The sequence below is a fragment of the Propithecus coquereli genome, unplaced genomic scaffold (assembly GCF_000956105.1).
Source record: "Propithecus coquereli isolate 6110/MARCELLA unplaced genomic scaffold, Pcoq_1.0 Scaffold113, whole genome shotgun sequence".
Lineage (NCBI taxonomy): Eukaryota > Metazoa > Chordata > Mammalia > Primates > Indriidae > Propithecus > Propithecus coquereli.
Window position 1 is genome coordinate 3838183 of NW_012135303.1, and position 27005 is coordinate 3865187.

Sequence of the window (27005 nt, forward strand, 5' to 3'; positions counted from 1 at the left end):
GATTATTAAAATTTGGTATATGTATACAATGGAATATTACTCAATTATAAGAAACGACAGTGATCTAGCACCTCTTATATTTTCGTGGATTGAACTTGAGCCCATTATCCAAAGTGAAGCATCAACAAGATCAAAGAATGGGCTCCACTTGTACTCGCCATCAAATTGGCACTAACTGATGAACACTTGCGTGCTCATATGGCAGTAATATTCTCCAGGGATTGGGGGGACGAGGGGGTAAACCCACAACTAAGGGACACGGTGAGCATTATAGATGGGAAGGGCATGCCTCTGACCCTTGCTTGGGTGAGGCAAAGACATAAAATGTAACCAAAATGTTTGTACCCTCATAATACCCTGAAATAAAAAAAAAAAGAAAAGGGCAATCGAGTAAAGATATAAAATGGCTAGAATAGTAAAACTGGCGTAAAAATTGTACCATAAAATCTTATATACTTGATAAGGTGAGCCATGTAGTTGAGTCTTAACTTTGTAGTTACCAATATGGAGGGAAATAAGATTCTGATTCACAATGTCTACAAGTTAGAAGCAAATCGATTGTTTAGGGAAGCATTTGGATGATAACCAGTAAAGTCTGTACTAAACAAGCACATCTGCAACTTTTCTACGTTGTTCTTATAGTCATCAAGATAACAAGTGTTATAAAATTGGTTCTTGAGAGGACTCTTAATGCAGATTGATACCATCATATGAAGTATACAATTTACGTAAACACAGGCAATTCTACAGTAAAGTAGGAATGGGAAGGTTAGAGACTGGGAATACAGTATATAGACTGTTTCTAATCAGAGGTTCTTAGTTGGACCGGTTTGGCCAAGGAGTCAAACTTGTTTGTGTTTTGCTTCTTTTATACAATTTGGTATGCTAGAAAGTTTATTTAGTAATCTTAAACTTGCATTTTGTTCATAATCTTTAAACATCTTGATACACTGAACATTTTATATTGAAGTGAAAGTTTTGTTAAATACTGGTTCTATTAAATATTGGTAAAATTTGTTCTGGGGGGAAATCAGCTAAAGAAGTATCCTCTCTATTTCATCACCATTTCCTTAACTACATGCTTTTCTTTAAGCACACAATAAGGAGAAAGATTCTATAGCAGTGAAAGCTTTTAATTATTTTTAATTTCTTAGAAACACATGTTCCAAGTCAAAGTTGAGGAAAAAATAATTCCCTGAGTATCCTTTTACTATTATTGTTTGGAATTAACATTTTTTGAGAAAATGAAATTTAAGAATTAGAAATTTATTATTTCTCAGTGATATAAAATTGAAAGATTAAAAAGAATTTCTCCTTTGAAGAGCATTTTATGTTTAATTATGAAAGATTGTGTTTTCTAAAAAGTTGAATAATTATTTACCCATGGATTATTGTCTTAGTGTATTTCACTTTATAGAATGGATATATTAATAAAAATTTCTAAGAATACTTTCCTTAATCTTTAAATTTCTTTGATTCCTATCATAAAATTTAGTTGTATTTCTACAGATACACATTTTACAGTTAAAATTTAAGAGTAACATTATCTAACAGCACAGCAACCTTTTCATATCCTGTTGGAAAGAAATATGTTTTAATAAGTTAATGACTAAGTTACAAATGACCAATAATTAAGCAATCATTGAAGTATGGTCAGAATTTTCATTCCTCAGATCTATTCCACAGGCACAATTACTGATGTGTTGGCTGTTACTAAGGATAACTACTATAATTACTTCAAATGCCAGTTTGAGGATTGCTTTTTATTCTTAAACACTCTCTCCCACTTGTTTTCTCCCAGCTCTGGGTTCCCTTCATTATCCTGTGGAAGTAGTGGTAGCAGTTCATCAAACACGGCTGTGAATTCTCCTGCCATGTCCTATAGACTCAGCATTGGTGAATCCATCACCAACCGACGAGATTCTACCATAACCTTCAGTAGCACCATGAGTTTGGCCAAACTTCTACAAGAGCGAGGCATCTCTGCCAAAGTGTACCACAGCCCAATTTCAGAGAACCCTGTCTTCCAGCCACTCCCTAAATCTCTAGCCATCCCTTCCACACCACCAAATTCACCGTCTCATTCACCTTGCCCTTCTCCTTTGCCCTTTGAGCCTCGAGTACATCTCTCTGAAAATTTTTTGGCCTCCCGACCAGCTGAAACATTCCTCCAGGAGATGTATGGCTTGAGGCCTTCCCGGAACCCTCTTGACGTTGGCCAGTTGAAGATGAATTTAGTGGACAGGCTGAAGAGACTGGGCATAGCCAGAGCAGTTAAGGCCCCTGATGCCAAGGAGAATGGAAGAAGCCAAGAGGCAGAAACTGGTCTTCAAAAACCAGATTCTGCTGTTTATTTGAATGCACATAGCAATTTATTGAGTGGACTCAGGAGGAATCAGAGTCTTCCAGTCATGATGGGTAGCTTTGGCACCCCAGTTTGCACATCCTCACCCAAAATGGGTCTCCTGAAGGAGGACTGAGGTCAGCAGTTAGCTGAGCTCCTGTACAGATCAGCACGTGAGGGTCCATATGCACTGATACATGTAGTCTGGTCTGACTTGAGAGAAAAGGAATGTTGCAGAAGGGTTGTGAATGTGGAAAGGGAGACGTGGAGGAATGGAAACAAAATTCGCATGAGGCTCTAATGGATGAAGTCTCATAAATCGGAAGTATAAATGAATGGGCCATGAGTGTTTGGAGGCAGAAAAGGAAGAAAGGTTTAATACACTCCTTCGGTTGAGTTTTCTTGTCTTGAAAATAAAAAGTGAATAGAAAATAAATTCAGTAATGCTGAAACATACCAGAGATACTGAACTTGCTGGCACATTTACTTCTGGTGAGCATGGACAAGGGGAACCCAGGTCAGAAAGATGGGAGGAGGAAAGGAGTGACTGTTGCTTATAGAAAGCTGTTCTGAAGGGTTGGTGGGGTAAGCTCAGTCTGTTATCTGAGGTAACAGTGACGCGGCTTATTTGTTTCCCCTGCTAGTGTTGGATTAAATTACGCATCCATCAAATAGGATGCTCACAGCATTAGCAAAATAAGGAATTTTATCTTTTTCATTAGATCAGAAGTGGAGACTCCCTTTTTCCTTTCTATGTTCAGGCCTTTGAGCCACTGGCAGGCCAAACACCACTCAAATTCCTTTGTGTTTATCATTAATAAAAGTTCATTTTTTTAAATTTGTATTTTTATACAACCTCCAACAAGAACCCAGTATAGGTAAGGGGTGGGAGGGATTTACTTTTACGAAGGAAAATATGGGTATATTGGAACCAAGGAAACTGGTTTTTAAAATATTTCTTCAAGATAAGTGCAGTAGTGAAGGAATACAAACATAATTGCATGTCTTTCAAATTTCCTTAGAGGTGGGACAGGGTTAAACCAAAAGTGCAATCATAGGAATTAGGGAATGTTGTATATTTATATATGTAAAATTTTTTGTGAGGAAAGTTGGTTGCAAGTAAACCAACTTTTTCCAAAGTGCGCTATGCATATTTTTAATGAAAAGTGACATGTATTTGCACAAAAATCCTCAGGCATATTAAATTATAAACTGAAGTAAAAGCCAGGTGCTTGCTTTGAGATTGTGTTTTCTTCCTAATATGAAATAAAATTAAAACACATCTGCCTTGTTCTTGATATCTGTAGAGTTAGAGAATGAACTTTTTAATGGGTGAGTCAAGACTTTTTTTCTCTGAGGTTTTCTCTTTCTTTTTCTTTCTTTTTTTTTTCACAAACTATGCGAAATGGCAAAGTGAGACTCTGGGATTAGGTTTCAGCGTTCACCAGTGTGACGCAAGGCTATGAATTGGAAAGAAACAGATCTGTCTTCCGAGTGTTGCTGATCGAGGTGTGCTTCTCATCAGATAACCTGTTTTTGTCTAAGCAGGGCGGGTCAGGAAGAAATGCCACTATACGAAAGACATGATGGAGGGAAGATGAGGGAGGGAGGGGCCTAATAATTCTGTTTATGAAAATGGGAAGCATATTACTGGATCGTTTTGGTGCTTTATTTGCAAATGTTTTGCTCCTTTGTCCTGACTTAAAAGCAATTTTCTGAAGAATTCTTGACTCTTGGTCACATGGTTCCCATTGGCACCCCTTTTCCCAGGCCAGGGAGGGTCTGTCCTCTCTGCTTTTGAGGTGCCTCCTCTACATGAAGAACAGTGTGCTCAAAAGGGTAGAAAAACCATGCATGCAATGGTAAGAATGTGTGTTTTCCATGCTTTTCAGGATCTTTTAATAAAACTTTTCTAAATAACTTTCTCAGAAACAAAGGGTGAAGATGTCCTCTCCCTTTCCCCTTCACTCAGTCACGCTGAGGTCAACAGAGTATGTGCGTGTGAACTTTCAGAAGGAATTCCAGCAGGTTCATAAGGGAATGCAAGGGTCCCTGAATGCAGTGGGCATTAAATAGAAGAATTCCTGATGTTTATATTTCCTAAATATTCCAGTTCACTTTTTTTAAAATGCATTTGAATATCTATTTCATAAAGTGACTCTGGTATGCTTACTTTAGCCAACTCTTAAGGCTTTTTATTTGTTCCCTAAAAAAATAATCTTCCTGTTGCCTGGATATTTGCAGTTTCCAAGAAACATCAGGAAGTAGGAAAATATAGGACCAGAGAGTAGTACAAAGTTAAATTATCAGATTTATGTGCATTATATAAATAGCTATAAATTAAACTAGATTTTTAGTGTTCTGTATTGAGTATAATTTGTATACTTTTTTATGATCAATGACTAAATGATCCCTTTGGAGACAGAGTCAGGACGTATTAGCAGCCAAATAAGCACATCTGATTTAAGAAAACCAGGCTTAGGTTTTTGAAAATTAGATTCATGTTGCTATTCCCCCAGAAACACAGTTGCATACTGGTGCATTCTTGTCTCTAGAAATGAATCCTGTCTTAATCCTGGGTTTTGCTGTTTTTCAAGTTTCCACCTAAAATCGTTTTTGGTATATCCTGAGACTCTATGACAACAGAATTGTCTGCAAAGTATAGTGAGAAGAACTGGAGCCTTACAGCAAGTTCCTCCCAATTAACCTGTTATATTTTGGTACTATTCGCCTTTTAGTTTTTTCTGTAGTATCAACTGTATATGTACTTTCATGCCAGTATAGGAAACCTCAATCTTTTTTTTTTTTCCTCCAAGGTTTTCAGTGATTATTCCTCAGGTATTTCTGAGTATCCTATTATCTAGTAGGAGAGATATCTTCTTGAGCTCAGAATTGAAAGTTCTCCTGAATTATGAAGATCCCAAATCTTATGTAAATAGCCTTAGATGTGGATCTTTAGGGAGAAGTTAATGACCACTGTTAAAGTACTTTTTAGGAAGTTTTATATGTTAATTGATTTGACATAAATGAACAGATGTTGACAAGGGAGGAAATAAGTTAGAAAAAGCAGCTCACAACAAGAGCCTATTCTCTGTGAAAGGTATATTTTACACAGTATTCAAAGCTTATTATTTTTCTGATCATTTCAGTACATAATTAGTACTTGGTTGTTGCTAACAGCAACTTTTGACATCTGGAACTAGGACTCTTAGTGTTTAGTGGGGCCACTTCTCCGATGTCAGATGCATGCAGACCTGTCCTCCATGTGCAACACACCGCAGCACAGTGTGGTAACTGAGTGGTCGCATTGCAGAGCACAGTCCCCTAGGAGTGGGCACAAGTGCCTGCTGGGACAGCCAGGGAAATGCTGTTGTTTGATATCTTAGATTTGATTTTGTCAAACAGCTCTTTGTGCACCTACCTTTGTTTTGTCAAATGTAAATCAGTTAATAAACAAGAGAAGCTTCTTAAATTTTCATTTGTCTCACTGTGTTTTTGTCCCGGCTCTTTGCACAGATAATCCTGCACTAAGTCTTTTCTTTCCATTATGTTGTTTTTGGTCAGAAAATAACCTTTATATGTCAAATCAACACACACAAAACAAACCACTGATAGTTATAAGTAGTAAATAGATCTTATTGTATTTTCTTATTTTTTTTTAAAGAATAGTGTTTATATATACCATAATATTTCCTTGACAAAACAAAAACAGCAACAAAAAATAAAGTTTAAAGTCGTTGATATGCAAATATTGAGAAGATTCAGAAAATGTGAAGCAATTCTTTTCCTGTAGTCCACAATTTTCTGTTGACACTTACCTATTTAGAAATTGTTTACAAGAAACTAAATTTGAACAATATTAGACTCTAATGGAAAAGGTCCTCTGATATTCTATTATCTCCTTCACAATTTAATTTCTGTATTTTTTAAAAGCTCATTCACAAAATGTTCATAATTCTAAATGGATATTAATAAATGATGCATGAGACTCTACTTGATATGAAATTTAGTGCTAGTCTCAGCATCTTTAATTGGGTTTTCTTTCACAAATGAATGTCAGTAGATGTTTGTTTAAGTCCGAGGACATTGCTGAATCTGCGCCAGCTCTCCAGACTGTGCATTTCACAAAGTTAACAAACCTCTTTGATATAAGCCACTTACAGCCAAGTAACAGCTCTACGCATTTTAACTAACACAGGGCCTGCTCTATGAGCAACATTGTCATAAAAAATACCAGGGTCCTCAGGGCTCTGTTCTAGCCACTCTTCTCTTCATACATTATACTTCTCCCTGTGATCTCACCCACTCCTTGGCCTTAAAATAGCATCTACTCTGGAGTCTCCTACATCTGTTTCTAGCCCAGACTCTTTCCTTTGAACTTCTGAAACCTGTACCAAACTCTGATGGACATCACCACTTGGCTGTCTCCCCGGCACCTCCAAAACTGAACTCATGATCTGCACCCCCTGAACCTGTTTATCCCCCAGATTTTCCCATCTCAATAAATGGCACCACCGTGACGCAATAGCTCAAGCTACAAACCCAGGAATCGTCATTGCCTCTTCCTTTTCTCTCACCTTGATGTCCAATCAGTCTCCAAGTCCCGTGGTGTCTTCTCTCCATCCCACCGCTGCTCCCTCGGGGGAGGGGCCATCATTAGGTCTCATCTGGACCACTTACTGCGGTTTCCTGCCTCCCCTCCAATTGTTTCTCCACATTGCAGTCAGAATGATCGTTCCGATGTGCACATCTAGTCAGATCCCTTCTCTGATTAAAACTGTTGCCTGACTCCACTGTACTAGAAGAATAATCCCTGCTCTAAACTCCTCCTGCATCTGGTGAGTCTCTTTAATATAAGATTCACTGTACTTTTGTTGAGCTTTTTTTCCGTCCTTTTTTTGAGACAGGGTCTCACTCTGTCGCCCACGCTGGAGTGTAGTGACATGATCACAGCTCACTGCAACCTCCAACCCCTGGGCTTAAGCGATGCTCCTGCCTCACCCTCCCAAGTAGCTGGGACTGCAGGTGTGCACCACCATGCCCAGTTAATTTTTCTTGTATTTTGTAGAGACAGAGTCCTGCTATGTTTGTTGCCCAGGCTAGTCTCAAACTCCTGGCCTCAAGTGATCCTCCCACCTCGGCCTCCCAAAGTGCTGGGATTACAGGATTGACCCACTGCAGTTGGCCTGTTAAATTTATTTATTGTTTTCCCATTAGTCTCTAAGATCTGTTGAGCACAGGAACTAAGGTATATCCCCACACCTAACAGCAGTGCCTGGAACACAATAGACAATAAATGTGGAGTTGAATGAACAGATGAATTTATAACAATGTTTTATAAACTGTGGGTTGTGACCCATCGGTGGATCATGAAATCACTCTTGTGGATTATAATCAGATTTCATTTTAAAAAGAAAAAGAAATAGAAGAGATAGCAAGCAATAAGGGTATTATTTCACAAAATTGTTATTATAAAATATGTGAAACATTTATTGTAATGAGTTGCAGTAAAATCAAAATGAAAGCCATTGGGCTATAATAAGCAAACACTTTTTTCTATAGTGAGAAAAAGCAGATTTATTTAGATTTAAAAAAAAACAAAAACAAAAACCTGAAACCCTAAGTACCTGAAAAAGACACCTGCCCTGGGAGATTTGTACTTTTACAGATTTCAAAGCTTTAAATTCAAGGAATAATGTGCCTACTTTAGAGTTTTAGGTTTCTGTGAGCAAATAACAGAGGAATTTAAAATCCTTCTCAGATCCTGCCTGGCAACTATTGCCATAGGCCAATTAAGCCTAGGAATGCTGTTTAATTCTGTCTCCTCTGAAAATATATCTTAAGCTTATTTTTTCTCATGGTTCATGATGAAAGTGGAAACCCAGAGATAGGAGTGTGGATTCCTTGCTGTTGAGTGCGGTCACTGATTTGGGTCTTGGAGAGTTTAACTGGCTGTTTCTCCAACCTTCTCTCTTTAAGAATAGAGCTCTGAGCCAATGAGGTGCTGCCGTTCTGTTTCCATAGCAATAAAAGAAACAAACCTTGGCCTGCCATCTCCTAAGGACAAACCTCACAACTCAGGCCCATGTCAAGGGACGCTGAGTGGAGGGGTGACTTTTTCCTCTACTTTGACTTTCATTGCAATACCAAGAAATTGGAACTGGATTGTCTTTAGGAGGGAAGTTCATGTCCATGCCAGTTCAGCCCACTGGGAATCTATCTTTCTGCACGACATACACTATGGATGTTCTGCTTTGGCATTTCAACCACTTGGAATGACCACCAAAGTCTTGAGTTCTGGATCCTCTGGATTCAATTTGAAATGACCTCTGATTTTGTGTTGATGGGCAACTGTTTCTCTACAAGATCGTGGTTTCTTTAAGACTCTTGTCTTGGGAAAGAACCACACGAGAAAAACAAATCTTTGGGCAGTCTGAGGTAAGCTCTTTGGAAAAGATGTTTTATATGATTTTTTCTGCTGATTATTAAAACTAATCTGTGACCTCTCTGAAGGCTCTGCTGGCTTTCTGGTGACTACAGTTAGGGTGGTCCTCAGGTAAAATCTTCAGGGAGAAGTACAGGAAAGGAAAAGAAGAGGGAGAAAGAATCCTTACACACACACACACACACACACACACACACACACACACACTCCTATATTCTTAGAGCTATGCAATATAACATCGAGCTACTGCAAATGCAGATCTATCTATGGAAATATTAGTATCTCCTGGATATCCTATTACATAAAAAGAGCAAGCTGCAGCATAGTGTGTGAAGTATGTTCTCATTTATGTAAAAATTTAAAGGTTGTATATATTCACAACATTTCTGGAAGGATACCCAAAAAACTGTTAACAGTGGCTCCCTCTTGGTAGGGGACTAGAAGTCAAGGGCTGATGTTTAGCTGGTATGCAGTTACTGAGATATTGAAATACTGCTCTACTAGGAGGGAAGAGGGGACGGGTATTTGTATACACAAGGAGTGCAATGCGCACTACCCGAAGGATGGACATATTTGAAACACGGACTTCGTGGGGGGGGGGACCAAGGGCAACACACGTAACCTAAACATCTGTACACCCATAATTTGCTGAAATAAAAAATAAATAAATAAATAAATAAAATAAATAAAACACACATAAGAAAAAAAAAAAGAAATACTGCTCTACTGGTTAGTAAATGACCATTGTCCAAGTGCCTTGAATGTCCTTCTTGCCACCTTGGTTGCCCCAACTCCTCCCCTGGATCCCCCAGATCTCTTCAAGATTCAGCAACCAAGGGGTTAATTCCTGGCATGGGCGTGGGAGTGGGTCCTGCAGGACCCTGTTCCAACCCTGGTTGATTGTTTTCAATAGCCTTGTCTTATTGGTTGTTAAATATTTGAGTATCACTCACATGAGTGTTCAGAGGGAGAGGCCTTTACTTTTCAAGAGCAAAAGAATATATACACCAACGCATTGTTTATAATGGGGGAGAAAAAAGGAAACAACCATTCATCTAAAATCTCTACAGAGCGATTGCATCACCCTTGCAATTTACCTATGCATTCTGGTTTTCGAACTCTAGTATTTAGTATAATCTATAACATGGTAATGATGATGACAACATTTTGGCAGTTTCATCTGTACATTTCTTCTCCTTGTTGAGCTGGTCCCTGTGGTTACGACCACCCAGTTTACTAGTCGGGTAACAAGTATTCATCAAACACCCATTGTGGACAAGTCGCTTTGGTAGGCTCGGTGGGGGCATGGATAGCGCCATGGTGGAGGCCTGGCTTTCAAGAACCACATAGTCCACTGGGCAGGCAAGACATGGAAGAGAGAAGACAGTTGCCAGGAGCAGGCCTGCCTTGGCCTCCCAATTCCTGCTCCAGGGACTCCTGCTAAATCTCCCAAGTTCAGGGTGGGCCCCTTTCCTCACAGGAAGCAGATACAAGGTCCTAAGCAGAACCAAAGCTGCTTTCTTGCTGCTGGCACAGCCTCCTTTCAGATTCTCACCTGCGTTCTAGCCCTTGTGGCACCATCTTCCCACCTGGACCGCTCAACACCATCTGCTCCCCTGACCTTGTCTCCTTGGCTCGCCCTGACACAGGCGCTGTCCTGACAGGGCCCCCAAGCACAGCGGAGCATGGACAGTTATCCACGGCAGCCCTGCCTTTGTTCTTTATCTAGTCTTTTGGCCTCCTGTCCAGCCCTGTCCTCTACTCTACCAGGCCCCCTGGCCCCAGACCTCTGGCCCAGCTGACCCCTGCGCCCACCTCCACCTGCACACCCTGCCTTTCTTCCAAGGCCAGGCCTCCTGCCCTTGCTCCACAGCCCACTCAGTCTCTCTGCTGACTCCCCTACTGACTGCAGGTTCCCTGAGGACAAGGTCCAAGTCTTCAGCATCCAGCTGGCATCCAGCCCAGGACACACAGCATGAGCCTGTACAGATCTGCGCTGTGAAACAGCATTTACAAGTGGGTGAGCAGTCGCTCCGTTTCTTTGAGTCTCAGTAGCATCATCCGTAAAGTAGATTCAATCTTAAGGTCCCCTCTAGCTCTCAAGGTCATTAGACCCATAACTGGGCTTCTCGAGCATCAGTCATGTTATAGAAAAAGATCAATTTCATTTTTCAGCTGATTCTTAAGCAAATTTATTCCAGTATAATATTGAAAACCAGTCGTTGACTTAGAAATTTCAGTTAAATTTGCTGTCATTGTAATGTTTCTGTTGATCTATAGGTTCTCATATCACTTTTGGCATTTGTTTTTAATTTTTATGAAACATCCACTGGCATCATTTTCAAAATCAAATAGTGTTAAAAATTTATTAAGGAAAAGTCATAATTTTTGCCCCACCCTCCTTACCATGTCTGCTCCTTCCTCAGTGTGCTCCCTAGAGGCAATTATTTTCAACTCTGTTAGCGATTTCTTTGGGAATTTAACCTCATACTTCTAAATAATTTGCCTCTACTCCATTCGTTAACTTTTCAATCTGAGACCTTCTCTACTGACTTCCTGGTGTCGTAGATGCAGATTTCGCTCGAGTGTATCCTCCCTCCATCCTCCTCCCCATGCTCTTCCGGTATCGTCACAATCCACATTTTGGTTAAATCAATTTGAAGTGGCTACACTGATACATGAGTGTGTACCATACTGTGATTACGTTTACTTTCTCATACAGTATTTTTAACCTGAAGTATTAATAATTGCACATTTTATTTTCTTAGGTTTCTATGTTCTATTGCCAATTCCCCTCCCACCACCACCACCAAAAGTCTAATTCCTTACTTGTAAGAAATTACCACAAATTCAGTGGCTCAAAACAGCACCAATTTGTTATCTTACAGTTCTGAAGGTCAAAGTCTGGGATGGGTCTCACTGAGCTAAATCAAGGTGTTGGCAGGGCCTTGTTCCTTCTGGAGGCTCCTGGGGAGAATCCATTTCCTTGCCTTCTCCAGCTTCTAGAGGCTGCCTGCATTCCTTGGCTCGATCATGCCTACCGCTTCTTCCGTCATCGCATCTTCTCTGACTCTGACTCTGATAATCCAGGATAATGTCCTCATTTTAAGATCTTTAATAATCACAACCACAAAATCCCTTTTGCCACGTTAGGTAATGTATTCAGTTTCCAGGGATTTGGACATGGACACGTTTGGGGGCGTGGGGAGGGAAGGGACACTAGTCACCCTACCACTTGCTCCAGCAGATCTGTCAACCGCCTATCAGTATCACTAGACAATCTACCAGTTCCAAGTCCTGAGTCTTTGGGGACCTTTGATGTGCAAATTGGTGCCTTCTTGTTCAAACTCCCTTTGCAGGCACGTAGGCCACAGTGCACTGTGGTGAGGGCCCCGCTTACAACATCAAATGTGTTGACATCTCTTGTGCAATATTGTCTCCTCTCCCATCTTCTTGTTCTTATGGAATTAAACCTCTTTTAGGCCAGGCGCGGTGGCTCACGCCTGTAATCCTAGCTCTCTGGGAGGCCGAGGCGGGCGGATTGTTTGAGCTCAGGAGTTCGAAACCAGCCTGAGCAAGAGCGAGACCCCGTCTCTACTAAAAATAGAAAGAAATTAATTGGACAACTAAAAATACATAGAAAAAAGTTAGCCAGGCATGGTGGCGCATGCCTGTAGTCCCAGCTACTCGGGAGGCTGAGGCAGAAGGATCGCCTGAGCCCAGGAGTTTGAGGTTGCTGTGAGCTATGATGACGCCACGGCACTCTAGCCCGGGGAACACAGTGAGACTCTGTCTCAAAAAAAAAAAACCTCTTTTAACCCTGTGCTCTCATTTTAGTGGGGTCTGGAAAAGAAAGAAGATAAACAAGTGTGGTCAAGCCTCCATGTTTGTCTGACAGTTGTCTTTCATACAGACCCTCACAATAGGGATTTTATTTCTGTAGCGCCCTAGAAGACTTTCCACTCTGTAATTCAGACAGGTGACCAGGCATGAGAAACTGGGAGATTCATTTACACTGCAGTTTGAGTAACTGAGCTCATTTTCCAGGAAGTTCTGTGCGGGGCCTGCTGTGAGGATTCCCCTTCCCTTCAGCGAGAGCTGGTGTGGTCTGCTGGAAAAGCCAGGGCTTGGGGTCAGGGAGACGTGTCTGTTCCCAATTCTGCAACTTGCTACCCCTGTGACTTCTCTGAGTCTTAGTATCCTCATCCATAAAATTGGGATAGTAATAAGTGAGCACTTGTTGTGTACCTGGCTCACAGTAAGCACTCAAGTACAGCAAATTTTAAATTGCTTCCAAGGCAAGTCTACTGGGTAGCAAGAGATGAGTTGTTATTCTATGGTCAAGACCCTGAACCAGATCAACAGCTTCTGGAATCTACCATTGATTGTTCTTTGGGTCTTCCCTGGGTTCTTCCCTGTTTGTCTTGAAGTATTTTTGCTTTGATTCTAAATGGTTTAACTCTCTGCTATTGTTTTCCTATTTCAGCAAGAGCCCCCTGACTTAGCAGCCAAAACTTGCCCTTGACCTTGGGCCATGAACCCCAACCCTCTCATCTATTGCACCTGCTTGGACCCCTGGAACTTGGGACCACGGAAGCTAATCAAGACCCCTCGGCCACCAAATAAGGCCCCCACAGGGAGGTCCAAGTAAGAATTATCTGGGATGGGGTAGGTGCAGGGGGCATGGTTTCCATTTGAAACTTTTCTTCTTTCGCAAAATTTCCAAAACAGTAAACTTGGCAGGAAAATCCCAAGTGGGCCAGGAGGCCTAGCTTTACCCCTCTTTGCCTGCCAGCCTGTTAGCTGCACACTTATCTTGCCAGTACTGCCTGGGCTTAGTGGCATGTTAAATGTGAGAGACTCAGCGTTGGTGCAATAGGAAAAGTGTAGCTTCCAACCAAAGGGCCTTGATGGCAGCTGCCCCCTCCATGTGGGACAGAGAGCTTTGGGAACTGGAGGACAAGCTGTGCTGCCAGTCTGGGGACTCCCTGGGACAGTGAACAAACGCCAAGTCCTTGGGCCTGAGGTTTTGTTTTTTTTTAGACAGTCTCACTCTCTTGCCTGGGCTAGAGTGCCGTGGCATCGTCCTTGCTCACAGCAACCTCAAACTCCTGGGCTCAAGCAATCCTCCTGCCTCGGCCTCCCGGGTAGCTGGGACTACAGGCACACACAACTGTGCCCGGCTAATTTTTTCTATTTTTAGTTGTTTGGCTAATTTCTTTCTATTTTCAGTAGAGACGGGGTCTCGCTCTTGCTCAGGCTGGTCTCGAACTCCTGAGCTCAAGCAATTCTCCCACCTTGGCCTCCCAGAGTGCTAGGATTACAGGCGTGAGCCACCACGCCCAGCTGGCCTGAGGTTTTAAAGGCCTCAGATTTTAAAGATTCCAGTTGTCAGACCATATATTTTAATTTTGAGTTGCTTTGGGGTTGTACTTAATCTAGGAGTGTTAAACAGGTTTCTGAATTCCAATTTTCTAATTTTATTAAATAGCTATTTATTTTTCACTTTCAGGCTAGCTCCCCTTCTACCAGCTTCAAAACAATACAATCACCTCCAACCAACAAAACCTGTTGTTGCCCCGAAGTAAGTATTTTATGTTCCTGAGGCAGGAATGGTTTGAGGCATGTGAATAACATAATCTCCCCCTCCCCCGGGCCCCCCACCATTAACTTAACTTGAGCTAATTGCTGGCAGGGACATTAGAGAATTGCCAGAATCTACTATGATTTCCCTCAAACTTCAGACTCTACACGTAGATTCCGGGGTCCTCTGCACCTACAGCTTCCAAAGTCACTGCAAGTGAACTCTCAGCTGGATGCCCCCAATAACTGCTTCCTGCCCTACAAGAGCCCAGTGCCTGACGCCGTCATTAGCGCAGAGCCCTGGCGAGCCTCTCGTGTGGTTATGGTGGTGGCTCAGCCTTTAGCAGATTACTTTCCTGTGTCTAAGATTTTTGGCAGATTGCATCTTGGTTTTAATCACAAATTAAAATGTTTACCTACATTTTACAAGCTTAGAAATGTACCTCAGTTTTAGGTTTTTGCATTTTTTTGTTTGGAGTGTATTTATTGAGCACCTATTATTCCTTAAGCACTGTTCCAGGTGCAGAGGAAACAGCCAGAAACACAATAAAGTCTTCGCTGTCCTGGAGCTGACATTGGCAGGGTGGGGGCAGGAGATGACATGAACAAGTTTCACACCTGAGGTTGGGGAGTAACGCGTAGACAAACAGTGCAGGCACAGAGGGTAGGGGCTGAGAGGGTGGGGCTGTGATTTTATGTAGGGGGCCAGGGCAAGTCCCTGTGTAAAGGGGACAGTGGGGAGTCATGAAGATGCCCGGGGCAGGCACTCCTGGCAGATGGGGCAGCAAGTACAAAAGCCCCTGAGTGGGGACTTCCTGAGTGTGTCTGGCCTGCCCCGGAAGGCAGAGGCCAGGGTGGCAAGAGGGGAGGGAGAAAAGAAGGAGGGAGCAGATGGGCTCAGAAAGGGTAACAAGGTGACAGATATGGGGCGGCACAATGCCCCCCCCAGAGATGTCCTCACCCTAATCCCTGGAAACTGCGAATAGGGTATGTCTCTTGCCAAAGAGGAATTAGGGTTGCAGATGGAATTAAGGTTGCTATTCAGCCGACCTTGAGTTAAAGAGATTATCCTGGATTATCCTGGGCCCGATGTAATCACAAAGGTCCTTCCTTGTATGTGAAAGGGGAAGTCAGAGTGTTAGAGTCAGAGAAGGAGATGTGACAACAGAAGCAGAGGTCTGAGTGACAGGACTTCCTGGCTTTGACAGTGGAGGAAAAGGCCACTATGAACACAAACATATGTATGGTATTCACTTTATATGTAGCACATAGAAAGCCTGGAATGAAAAACAAGTTAAACAAATGGCTCTTAAGGAATACATTTCATTATCTGGAACATTTGTTGATGAAGAATGTTTCATTCCCCAGTGAAGAGAACTACACACATCTCTCTGAATTGAGCGTGCATGTGTGTGTGCACACCTGTGTGTACGGGGGTGTCACCTGACTCACAGAGCCTTGCTGCAGGGAGTGTGTAAGGGTCCCTCTGGCTGGTTTATACTCCTCCAAAACAGAAATTGCCCCAACATCACAAGACAACTCTTTTGCCTCCTTGGGCCCTCAGGGGCCCTGCCTCAGGGAGTTCCCAGCTACCCGGGGATCCCCTAAGAAGGTCAGGTGACCAGAGCTCAGAGAGCAGAAGTCAGATGATGGCAGCATCGGGGCGAATCTCTTAAGCTTTGAACTTCTCTTTGCTCTCTGGTTGCTTTCTGAGCATGTCTTTCTCTTGCAGAGCGAAATTCCATTTAGGAAGGCAAGAGGAGAGCAATAAATCATCTTATGTGAGTAAAAACGGAAAGAGGGCAGTGGCACTAAGATTTACCGAGCACCCGCACGTGCAAACATGGGCTTTTTGCACATACTTCCTTGTTGACTCTTTACAATGACCCTAGGAGGAGGTGCTGTTGTTATTGCGCCTTCTGCTCATTGTACGCGGCTGGTAAGTGAAGAACCATGATTCGAACTCGGCGCAGTCAGACTCCAGAGTGGCCACCCTCTACAGCCTTGGGCAGGATGGAGACAGTATCCCAGGGAAGCCAGTGGCAGCTAGTCCAGGCCAGGGTACAGCTTGGGCCCAGATGCAGGAAACCCTCTGCTACACCTGGAAAGCCACCAATGCTGAGGGAGGGGCCGTCAGGGCCCCTGAGGGGAGCAGGGGCAGGAGAAAGACATGGGGACCAGACCCAGAAGGATCTTGACACCTACCTGATCTTCCTCCTGCCTGGGAGCCTTTACTGGCCTGACATAGGCGTAGGACAAGGTAAGGTTCACATTTCATTATAGGAAAAGTGCCTTCTGCTGGGACTTTATTGGTACTTTTTACTATTTTCTATCTAGTTTCTTCTTAAAGAAGAATCATGCAGTCCTTTAATGGTCAGGTAAAAAAATAAACAAAAATATAATTGCCCCCCAGGTGGAGAGGAGGATGAGCTCTGGGGGAACCAGGCTGGAGGCAGAGAGGCCAGTCGGGAGGTGGCCTCTGATGGGGGGACCTGGGCCATGCCAGGCAGGGGTGAGCAGAGGCAGGGGAAAGTCGTCAGGAGACGATAGTGGCGGCCTCGAGTGCTGCCGGTGGCAGGGAGCTGTGCCGCTCTCCGAGTTACAGCCTCATCCTGGTCGGGCCGGCAGTGGCCCTGCCCGGGCTTCCCACGTGGCGTCTAGTGGGGAAAGAAGAAAATTGCTATATATTTGGGGTTTTTTGCAACTGTGCTAGTCATTTCTCATATGCTACTTTGTTTTTTCCTCACAAAAGCCCTTTGAGGAAGAGTTATTATCCCCATTTTCTGATGAGGAAACTGAGGCACAGAGGTGTTGAATAGTGACTGGCTGGTGGCAGAGCCACAATTTAAACTAAGGCCTGTCTGATTCCAAAACCTGAGCGGTTTCCAGGCCCCTGGGGGCGCAGGGGTGGGGCAGTGCAAGGCAGGGGGTGGTTGGAGCTTTCCAGGCCCTTAGGGACACCCTGGGGCCAGCCCAGCGCTGGGACTGAATCTCAGAGAAGAGAGGGTGAGAGGTAATGGAGGGAGGGCACAGGCGGGACTTGGGCCCTGGAGCCTCATCTCAGGTCTCTGATTTTAAGAGGGATGTGAGTGAGGCAACAGGAGATTTGGAGGAATCTTAGCACCCTAAGTCTGCAATCGTATCCTCCCTTCTCCGGATGCCCAGGAAGTGATCGACGTGTCACCCGGCTATCAACTCTTTCGGAATCGGGAGCAGATTTCCGTCACCTTGGGGGACGAGATGTTCGATGGGAAAAAGCAGCTGGAATCAGAGATCATGGACAAAGTCAAAATTTCCAGGTAATGTCTCTGGACCAACATCCGGCTCCTTGGAGCTGTGCGCACCCTGCTTGGCCCTGCCTCAAGGACAAGCCGCCGACGTCAACGCGGGCCACGGGGCCCTGCCCTCCTCGGCCGGGCGTCTCCACGGCCCCTCCGCGCCCACCTCGTTTGGCTCCCTTCCCACCCGGGAATGGATCCCAGGGGCAGCAGGAAGGTCAAGGCAGGCAGCTGACCTGGAAAACGACGAAGTCGTGAGTTATCTTAGAGGACAGCAATTGTTCCTGGGGGTGAGGAGCAGATAAAATATTCAAAAACTAGTCTGAGTTTGGGGCGTTTGAATTAAAAGCGAAGTGAGGGCTTCTGGGAGGCTGGCGCACGCATCTCCCTCTTCGTTATGTCCGAAGATACCACTCAGTTCCTGCCCCTGGTAGATTCGGTGCGGAAGGTTCCAGGCGGGCCCCGCCTCACCGAGCACGCACAGCTGTCGTCTGTCGTTCACGCCCCGCCGTGTCCTCCTGCGCCGTGGCAAGTGTGTCTCCACGCCTTTCATTGCACCTCTCGATCTCTCGTTGGTATCTTCTCCCCCACCGTCCTGCCCGAGCTCAGCATCTTCTTACCTGCGCTACCGAATGGCTCTCCAAGTGTCTCTTCCTAAAGGCTTATTTTGCTGTGAAAATTATTTTTCCAGGGCACAAGTCTAAAAACCAGCAACAACAGAAAACACACACACACACACACACACCCCACTCTCACACAACCTGCTACTGTATAGAAGGGATACAACCAGACTGCCGGCCCTGCTCCCTCTGGCAGGGGATTCAGATCGCGGCTGAGGCCGAAAGGCCGTGCAGCGGAGTTGCCCTGACCTGACCCGGCCCAGAGAAGTCAGCCCCCCGGCCCTGTCTTCCCATCCACTTTCCCTGCTTCTCCATGGGCCCCTGCAGGAGGAGAATGGGCCGTGCACCCATAGTCCAACTGGCACCCTCAGTTACCTCTTGGCCTCATCAGAGAGTTGTCACCCATGTGACATAATAAAACACAGTAGCCCATGCTTCCTGTATTTCCTGATAAAGCTGTGAGTATTAGTTACACGGAAGAACGTGTTCGAAAGACAGGGGTTCCCCATTATTCGACTGTCTCGTGCCCTTTCTTCTTTCACACACGCCGCATCCTCTACCCCACGTGCTTGTTTTCCCACCCCACATTCTCCCTGTGCTCATTAGACATGAAGGATAATCGGCCAAATGGGTCAACGCCTCTGGAATGGAGGACCTCCTCTCGGCTCCATGGCACACAGCACCACCTGCCACCCTGTCTACTCGGGCTCAACCGGACGGAGCTGAATAATTTACAGATGACGTGGAGGCCTCCTTAGACCCAGAAACACAGAAGGAAGAATATCACCTGTTCTGAAAACCACTTTCTTAAATCCCCTCTTAGTCCCATGTCTGGCCCATTCCTCATCTACGATTCACTGTCAGCATCAATCCTATCCCCCACCTTCTAATTTCCGAATCCTTGGAACTCCCCTCTCTGTTTTAACTATCATTACAAAATCAAGGTCAAGCCCTGATACATTTCTGACATATTCCTGCTTCCCTTCTACTCAACAGGGCACCAAACCACCCTGCTGACATCTGGTTTGCTTACCTAAAAGAGCCAGATCTGAGGCCCAACCACCCTACTGCCAAATGCCTTCTCCAAGGTCACCCCCTTCCCTCCGTCCCATCCCCAAATCACGGAGCAGATGCAGAATGTGGCCGGCTCACACCAGGCCAGAGCCAGCCATGCTCAGGGGCCTGACTGTCATGGAAAGGTAAGCTCTGTGGATGATAGAAGAATTATTTGTCCTACAGGACTGATATTGTTTCTGACCTAGAAGAGCAGATCTCAGAGCTGACAGCAATAATAGAACAAATGAACAGAGACCACCAGTCTGCCCAGAAATTGGTGAGTGATCCTTGTGTTAGCTGTCATCTTCATGGGTAGGATACAACTAATGTTTTCAGATTACCTATGTGCCTGGCAAGATGCCAAGCACTTTACTCATGTGAGGCGTGTTGTCCAGGTGACAGGACTCTGAGGATAGGACCACCCAGTAGTATTTCTCTGACTCATCATTATGCATAAATGCAAGAACTCAAGTCCCTTCTCAAGGCTTAACTCTTTCATTTCCAGGAGTTCTCCAGGTGCCTCTCCTCACTAGGGGCGCTGGTCATTTCCCATCTGGCCCTTGCGGTACATTAAGCTTCAGAGGTTGCGGGGCTTTCAGTAGGGGCACAGTGCTGCCCAGAAGCTTCCTGGAAGCCTCCAGGGCTTACTCTCTGTGACTGTTGAAGCTGCCAATACCACATGTCAGAACCCGCTGTCATTTCACACTCTTAGTGATTCCTGGGGATTTTGGTGACACCTCTTTAGATTTTGCCATCTGTTTGATCACAGCGACTTTCTCCCCACCTCAGGCACCTGTGCCTGGTGGCCTGGGCTGGGGTGATAGACAGTGCTATGCTCAGGAACACCCTCCCTAGTGTGACTAAAACCCTTTTGTGAGGTTCTACATCCCAGCAGATAGCCTCTCCCCCTCTGATACGTCCCAGACCACTCTGAATCCTACGGTGAACCAGGTTATGACTCAGGCTGAGACCACCCCTGCTACTGACTCATTGTTTGTAGGAAAATGCTGCCAGGTTTATGGTCCCCTTCTATAGAAAAGAAATTGAGGCTCAGGGAAGTTAACTAATTCAGCTCAACAGTGATGAGTTACTGGGCAAAATGCACATTTTGACTCAGGAGCACAGGCCCTGCTGAAGACATAATGTTTAGAGGCTGTTTCCACGGAGGGACCCTAGGCTGTGATCCTGAGAATACTCCCACTTATGAACACCCAATTTGTTGCCCAGCCCTGTGGAACAGAGGAGTGCCACTGTGCCAGCCTCCAGGTTGTGCCAAGCATTCTTGGCTCCTCCTCAGTAGTCAGAGAGACACAAGGACAAGCCCCAAGCCCTTGTCTTAGCTGATGGGGAGCACTGACGTTTAAATTGTCCATTTCTCCTGAGACACTGGCCAGGGGCACTGACATGTTAGAATCGAGTGTCCCCTGAAGGTGAGCTAATCCTGTCTGCTAGAACCCCACCATGCTGTCAACAAGGATGGATTAGCACCGGATTTTAAGTTCCTCAAAGACAGGGTCTGAATCTTAGTCCTTTTTGGCTCTTCCAGGCCAAGCCCTTTGCTCGATAAATGATTGCTCTGTTCAATTTCATTACATATCCAAGAATCCCAAAACCATGATCTTACAAAGAGATGACAGTCTAGCAGAGGAGACCAGACCCACCCACAAAAACCAGTTAGTGGAAGAGATGCACCGACATTATGAACTAAGTACAAAACAACATGGAGCAAGGCAAGAATTGTTCCATTCCTTCGGTAATAATGTGCTCTCTGGCACTGCAGAACACAATGAGAGAGGCGTGGGGAAGGGAGTGTCCCCCAAGAATTGGAGGGCTTCTCAGAAGGTACAGATCAGAGTGGGTTTGGGGTCACCAATCCTGTGTTGTTAATGTCAGTTTTGTTTCTAGCTCTCTAATGAAATGGATCTGCGCTGTGCTGAGATGAAACAGAACTTTGAAAACAAGAACAGGTATGCTTTTTGGCCTGAGCCTTTATGTGCTGAGGGCCCTAAGGCTCCTGCGTCCTTTGCAGGGTTTCAGTTCGCTGGGACTTCAGACAGTGCCCAGTGGAGTTGGGTGGCGAGGGGTGGGGGAGATGAGTGAGGCACGTGTCTTTGAAAAGTAGGATGGATTGATCTGAGGCCATTAAAATGAAGCACAAAGAAAGTTATTCCTGCTTTTGCACTTTATCATCCAATTATTTCAATTATAATCTTTTTTGTTGGTTGCTAAGAAGAGCCATTTTTTGTTCTCTGTGAGATTTCTGTGATAAATAACTATTGTTCTCAGCCAAGCCTCTTCTTCCTCTTCCTCCTCCTCTACCTCTTCCTCCTCTTCTTCCTCCTCCTCCTCCTCTACCTCCTCTTCTTCTTCTTTTTCCTCCTCTCACCTCTACTCTCTCTGGCTGCTAGGTCAGGGCCTGAGCAAAATAGGAAGAAGATTTGGGAGGGGCAGGAGCAAAGTCAAATCAAGGGAAAATTAAAAGGAAGTGTTCAAATATACATAGAGAATAAAACAGTGGTTACCAGAGTCAGGGTAGGGGGAAGGAAACAAGCAGATGTAGGTCAAAGGATACAAATAAACAAATATGCAAGATACAAAAAACACATCACATACAAAGGAGTGCCAATATGACTATAATTTCTTGGCAGAAACCCTGCAGGCCAGGAGAGAATGGGATGATATATTTACAGTGCTGAAGGAAAAAATAGCCAATCAAGAATATTTTATCTAGCAAAGCTGTTTTTCCAAAATGAAGGAGAAATGGAGAATTGCTTCAGGGAATTCTTTAAACTGAAACAAAAAGCTGCTAATACATATCATGAAACATATAAAAGCACAAAACTCAATGGTATAAGTAAAATGACCATATTCAGAATACCCTAGGACTGCAAGGATAGTGTGTAAGATAATTTTACACAGATATAGTAAGATAATTTTACATAGTACAAAGCTTAAAAGACAAAACTATTACTAACAACTATAACTAAAATAAATTGTCAAAAATATACATTACAAAATGATGTAAACTCTGACATCATACAATAAAATGAAGGAGAGAGTAAAAGTGTACACTTGTAGGCAATCAGATTAAGTTGTTATCGGCTTGAAATAGGCTGTTATAAGTATAAGATGGTCTGTGTAAGCCTCACGGTAACCACAAGACAAAATCTTTAGAGGCACAAAACAGAAATAGAAAGGCTTTGAAGTTTTGAAGCATAGCACTTCAGAAACCCATCAAACCGCAAAGGAAGACAGCAAAAGAGGAAGAAAAAAACAAAGTACCTACATAACTACTAGACAACAGTTAACAAAATGGCAATAAGTCCTTACCTGTAAATAATCACCTTGAATGTAAATGGATTAAACTATCTGATAAAAAGAGTGGCTGAATGGATTAAAAAAAAATTAAAAAGACTCTGCTCTACGCTGTCTACAAGAGACTCACTTACCTGTAAGGACACACATAAACCGACAGGGATGGGTGGAAAAGGATATTCCACACAAACAGAAACCAAGAGAGAGGAGGGATAACTATACTTACATTAGAAAAAATAGACTTTAGGTCAAAACTATAAAAAGAGACAAAGGAGGACATTATATAATGAAGGAGTCAATTCATCAAGAGAATATAACAATTGTAAATATATATGCATCCAATCAGAGCACTTAAATATATATAAAAACATTAGGATGTGAACAGAGAAATAGATAATAATACACTAATAGTAGGGGACTTCAATACCCCACTTTCAACAATGGACAGATCATCCAGACAGAAAATTATAAGGAAACATTAGTTTGAACAACACTTTTGACCAAATGGACCTAATAGACACATACAGAACATTCCACCCAATAGTAACAAAATGCACATTCTTCTCAACTGCACATGGAACATTCTCCAGGAGCAATCACATGTTAGGGCACAAAATATGCCTCTGAAAATTTAAGAAGACTGAAGTTATATCAAATATCTTTTCTGTGCAACAATAGTATGAAACTAGAAATCAATAATAAGAGGAATTTTGGAAAATCCACAAATATATGAAAATTAAACAACATGCTACTGAACAACCAATGGGTCAATAAATAAATTAAAAGGGAAAGTTAAAAATATCTTATATACTAGCAAACCAAATTCAACAGCACATTAAAAAGATCATTCACTATGATCAAGTGGGATTCATCCCAGGGATGCAAAGATGATTCAACATGTGCAAATCAATAAAGATAATACACCACATTAACCCAGAAAGAAAGACAAAAACCATATGATCATTTCAATAGACACAGAAAAAGCATTTGACAAAATTCAACTTCCCTTCATAATAAAAACTCTCAACAAATTAGGTATAGAAGGTATGTACCTCAACAGAATAAAGGCCGTATAGACAAACCCACAGCTAACATACCGAACAGGAAAAAGCTGAAAGCTTTTTGTCTAAGATCAGGAACAAGACAAGGATGTCCACTTTTACCACTTCGATTCACATGGTACTATAAGTCCTTGCCAGAGCAATTAAACAAGAGAAATAAATAAAAGGTATCCAAGTTAGAAAAGAAAAAGTTACATTGTCCGTGCATTGTTTGCAGACCACATGATCTTATATATAGAAAATCCTTAAGACTTCACAAAAAAACTGTTAGAACCAATAAACGAATTCAGTAAAGTTATAGGATACAAAATTGACATAGAAAAATCAGTAATGTTTCTGTACACTAATAGTTAAATATCTTAAAAAATCAAGACAACTTGCTGGCATGGGTGCAGAGGGAAAGAAACACTAATACACTGTTCGTGGGACTGCAAATTAGTACAACCTCTGGGGAAAACAGTATGGAGATTTCTCAAAGAACTAAAAGTAGATACCCGCTACTGGGTATCTATCCAAAGGAAAAGAAGTCATTTTACCAAAAAGACACCTGCACGCTAATGCTTATTGCAGCACAATTCACAATTGCAAAGATCTGGAATCAACCCAAGTACCCATAATCCATGAGTGGATTAAGAAAATGTAGTATAGGTATACCATGGAGTACTACTCAGCCATAAAAAGGATGAATTAATGCCTTTTGCAGTAATTTGGAAGGAATTGGAGACCATTATCCCAAGCGAAGTATCTTAAGAATGGAAAAACAAACACCGCCTGTACTCTCTAATAAATTGGAACTAACCAATACACACACAAGAGCACAGAGGGAAGTAAAAGTCATCGGAAATCAAACAGGGGGAAGGTGGGAGGAGGGGAGGGGCGAAAACCTACCTAACAGGTACAGTGAACAGTATTTGGGTGATGGGCACATTTATAGCCCTGACTCAAGCCATGCAACAAAAACATTTGTACGCCCTTAATATTTTTTTTAAAAAAAGGATGAAATGCTGATACATACTATGATGTAGATGAACCTCCAAAGCATTGTGCTAAGTTAAAGAAGCCAGATACAAATGGCCACACATTGTATAAATCCATTTACATACAATGTCCAAAATAGGCAAATCGATAGAAAAAGGAAGTAGATTGGCATTTGTTAGGGATTGGGAGTAGGGAGAAGTAGTGAGTGACTGCTAATGGGTATGAGGTGTCTTTTGAGGGTGATGTTCTAGAATTAGTGGTGATAGTTGTACAACATTGTAAACATACTGAAAACTACCGAATTGTATACTTTAAAATGACAAATTTTATGTTGTGTGAATTAAATCTTGGTAAAACAATGTAAAAAGGAAAAGGTTTGAGAAGGTATAAATATGACATTAAGTTTTATTTTGTGATCCTAAAACAAAATCAAGACAGTTCCATGAACAATACATAATAAATAAATGAATTAATTAATGTATAAATAAATAAAACACCTAGGAATGAGCTTAACCAAGGAGGTGAAAGAATTAGAATAATTAATATTGTTAAAAAGGCCATTCTACCCAAAGTGATCTACAGATTTAATGCAATCTCTCTCTAAATACCAATTTAAATCATGCAAACTTCTCCCCCAGCCTCCCCACCGAGATAGCCTTGCAGCATTATTTCTGTTTGCCCATAGCCATCTCAAAATGTCAAAGAAATGTATTTTGGGGTAAAATGCTTATTTTCTTCAGCCCTAAAAAAACCCAAAATGGATAGCCTCTGTAAAATGAGTGCACATCAATTACAGCCTTAGAACCGTAGCCTAAATAAATTCTTAAATGTCGATTACAAGTTTATCTCCGCAAGTGCAAACCAAGGAAGAAATATCACTCTTCTACTCACCCTGAGAAGGTCACAACATTGACTATCTCCTCTATCCTCTTTTTTGAATGTTCATCTTATCTTATGTGGATTTACTAGGCACCAAATAGAATTTCACAAGAATACCATCAATTACCTCACTGCTCACTTCCTTTGCCCCTTCCCTTTTTCTGTGTACCCTTTTTTTCCTTTAAATGCAAAGTTCCTGAACCCTTCTACAGAGAGCCCAGTCCATGACAGATACTTTATGGGCTGTGTTTTCCCTGGGTGCGTCCTTGAAATCTTGGCTTAATAAACCTTAATTGAGTATGATTCTCATTTTCTGTCACATATTATTTAATCTAGCAATACTAAAACCAGACAAGAGCAATACAAGCCAATACCCTTGATAAACACAGATGCAAAAATCCTCAAAAAAATACTAGCAAACCAAATTCAACAACACATTAAATGGATCATTTGCCATGGTCAAGTAGGTTTTATCCCAATACAAGTGTCAATGGAAAAGAGCCCAAACTCTGTAAAATAATTTAAAGAGGTTTATTCTGAGCCAAATATGTGTGACCATGGCACAGAGAACTATGCCCAAGAAGCCTTGAACACGTGGTCTCACCATTTGGGTTACAGTTTGGTTTTATACATTTTACGGAGTCAGGAATTACACATAAAGTCATAAATCAATACATGGAAGACATACCTTGGTTTGGCCCAAAAAATCAGGACATCTCAAAGGGGGGGATTTGAGATATAGGTGGGTTTGAAGATTCTTTGATTTATAATTGGTTAAAGAAATGAAGCTTTGTCTAAAAGTTTTGAGTGTTTTAAGTTAAGGAAGTCTGTTAATCAGAGACAATCCACCGCACATATACTGAGATTCAAGTGATCTGTTAGGTAAATTGATGACCTGTGGGAGTGGTTTAACCTTTGCCTTAACATGGCCTTAGGCTTGTTAATGATTTTGTATCTTACTGTTACAAAGAATAACTCCAAAAAGGACAGGGTGTATCTGACCTCCCTTCTCCTCATGGTCGACAACTCAGCTTTCAGGGTTTTTTGGTGGGGTCCCCTCGGCCAAGAGAGGGTCCATTCAGTTGGCTGGGAGGCTTAAGATTTTACTTTAGTTCATACAAGGATGGTTCAACATATACAAATCAATAAATATGACACATCATGTTAAGAGAATGAAGAACAAAAACCATATGATCATCTCGTTAGATGCAGACAAAGCATTTGATAAAATTAAACATTCTTTCATGATAAAAACTCTCACCAAATTACATGTAGAAGGAATGTACCCTAACACAATAAAGGCCATATATGACAAACCCACAGCTAACATTATACTCAATGGGAAAAATTGAAAGCCTTTCCTCTAAGATCTAGAACAAGACAGGAATGCCCTCTCTCACCACTTCTATTCAACATATTAATAGTATTGGAAGTCCTTGCCAGAGC

At 42.7% G+C, this 27005-nt stretch overlaps 2 protein-coding genes across 2 annotated transcripts in view; both read left to right on the plus strand.

The window, feature by feature from the left end:
• The window catches only part of TRAK2 (trafficking protein, kinesin binding 2), a 17214-nt gene extending 13537 nt beyond the window's left edge, over positions 1-3677 (plus strand). The window contains exon 8 of the mRNA XM_012655638.1: positions 1802-3677. Coding sequence (XP_012511092.1) covers positions 1802-2480 — 679 coding nt within the window. The 3' untranslated portion in view covers positions 2481-3677. The remainder of the gene's footprint in view (positions 1-1801) is intronic.
• Positions 3678-13323: 9646 nt separating this feature from the next.
• Positions 13324-27005, plus strand: part of ALS2CR12 (amyotrophic lateral sclerosis 2 (juvenile) chromosome region, candidate 12) — a 32176-nt gene continuing 18494 nt past the window's right edge. The window contains exons 1-6 of the mRNA XM_012655723.1: positions 13324-13436; positions 14302-14373; positions 16105-16153; positions 17538-17671; positions 19510-19603; positions 21232-21293. Coding sequence (XP_012511177.1) covers positions 13324-13436; positions 14302-14373; positions 16105-16153; positions 17538-17671; positions 19510-19603; positions 21232-21293 — 524 coding nt within the window. The remainder of the gene's footprint in view (positions 13437-14301; positions 14374-16104; positions 16154-17537; positions 17672-19509; positions 19604-21231; positions 21294-27005) is intronic.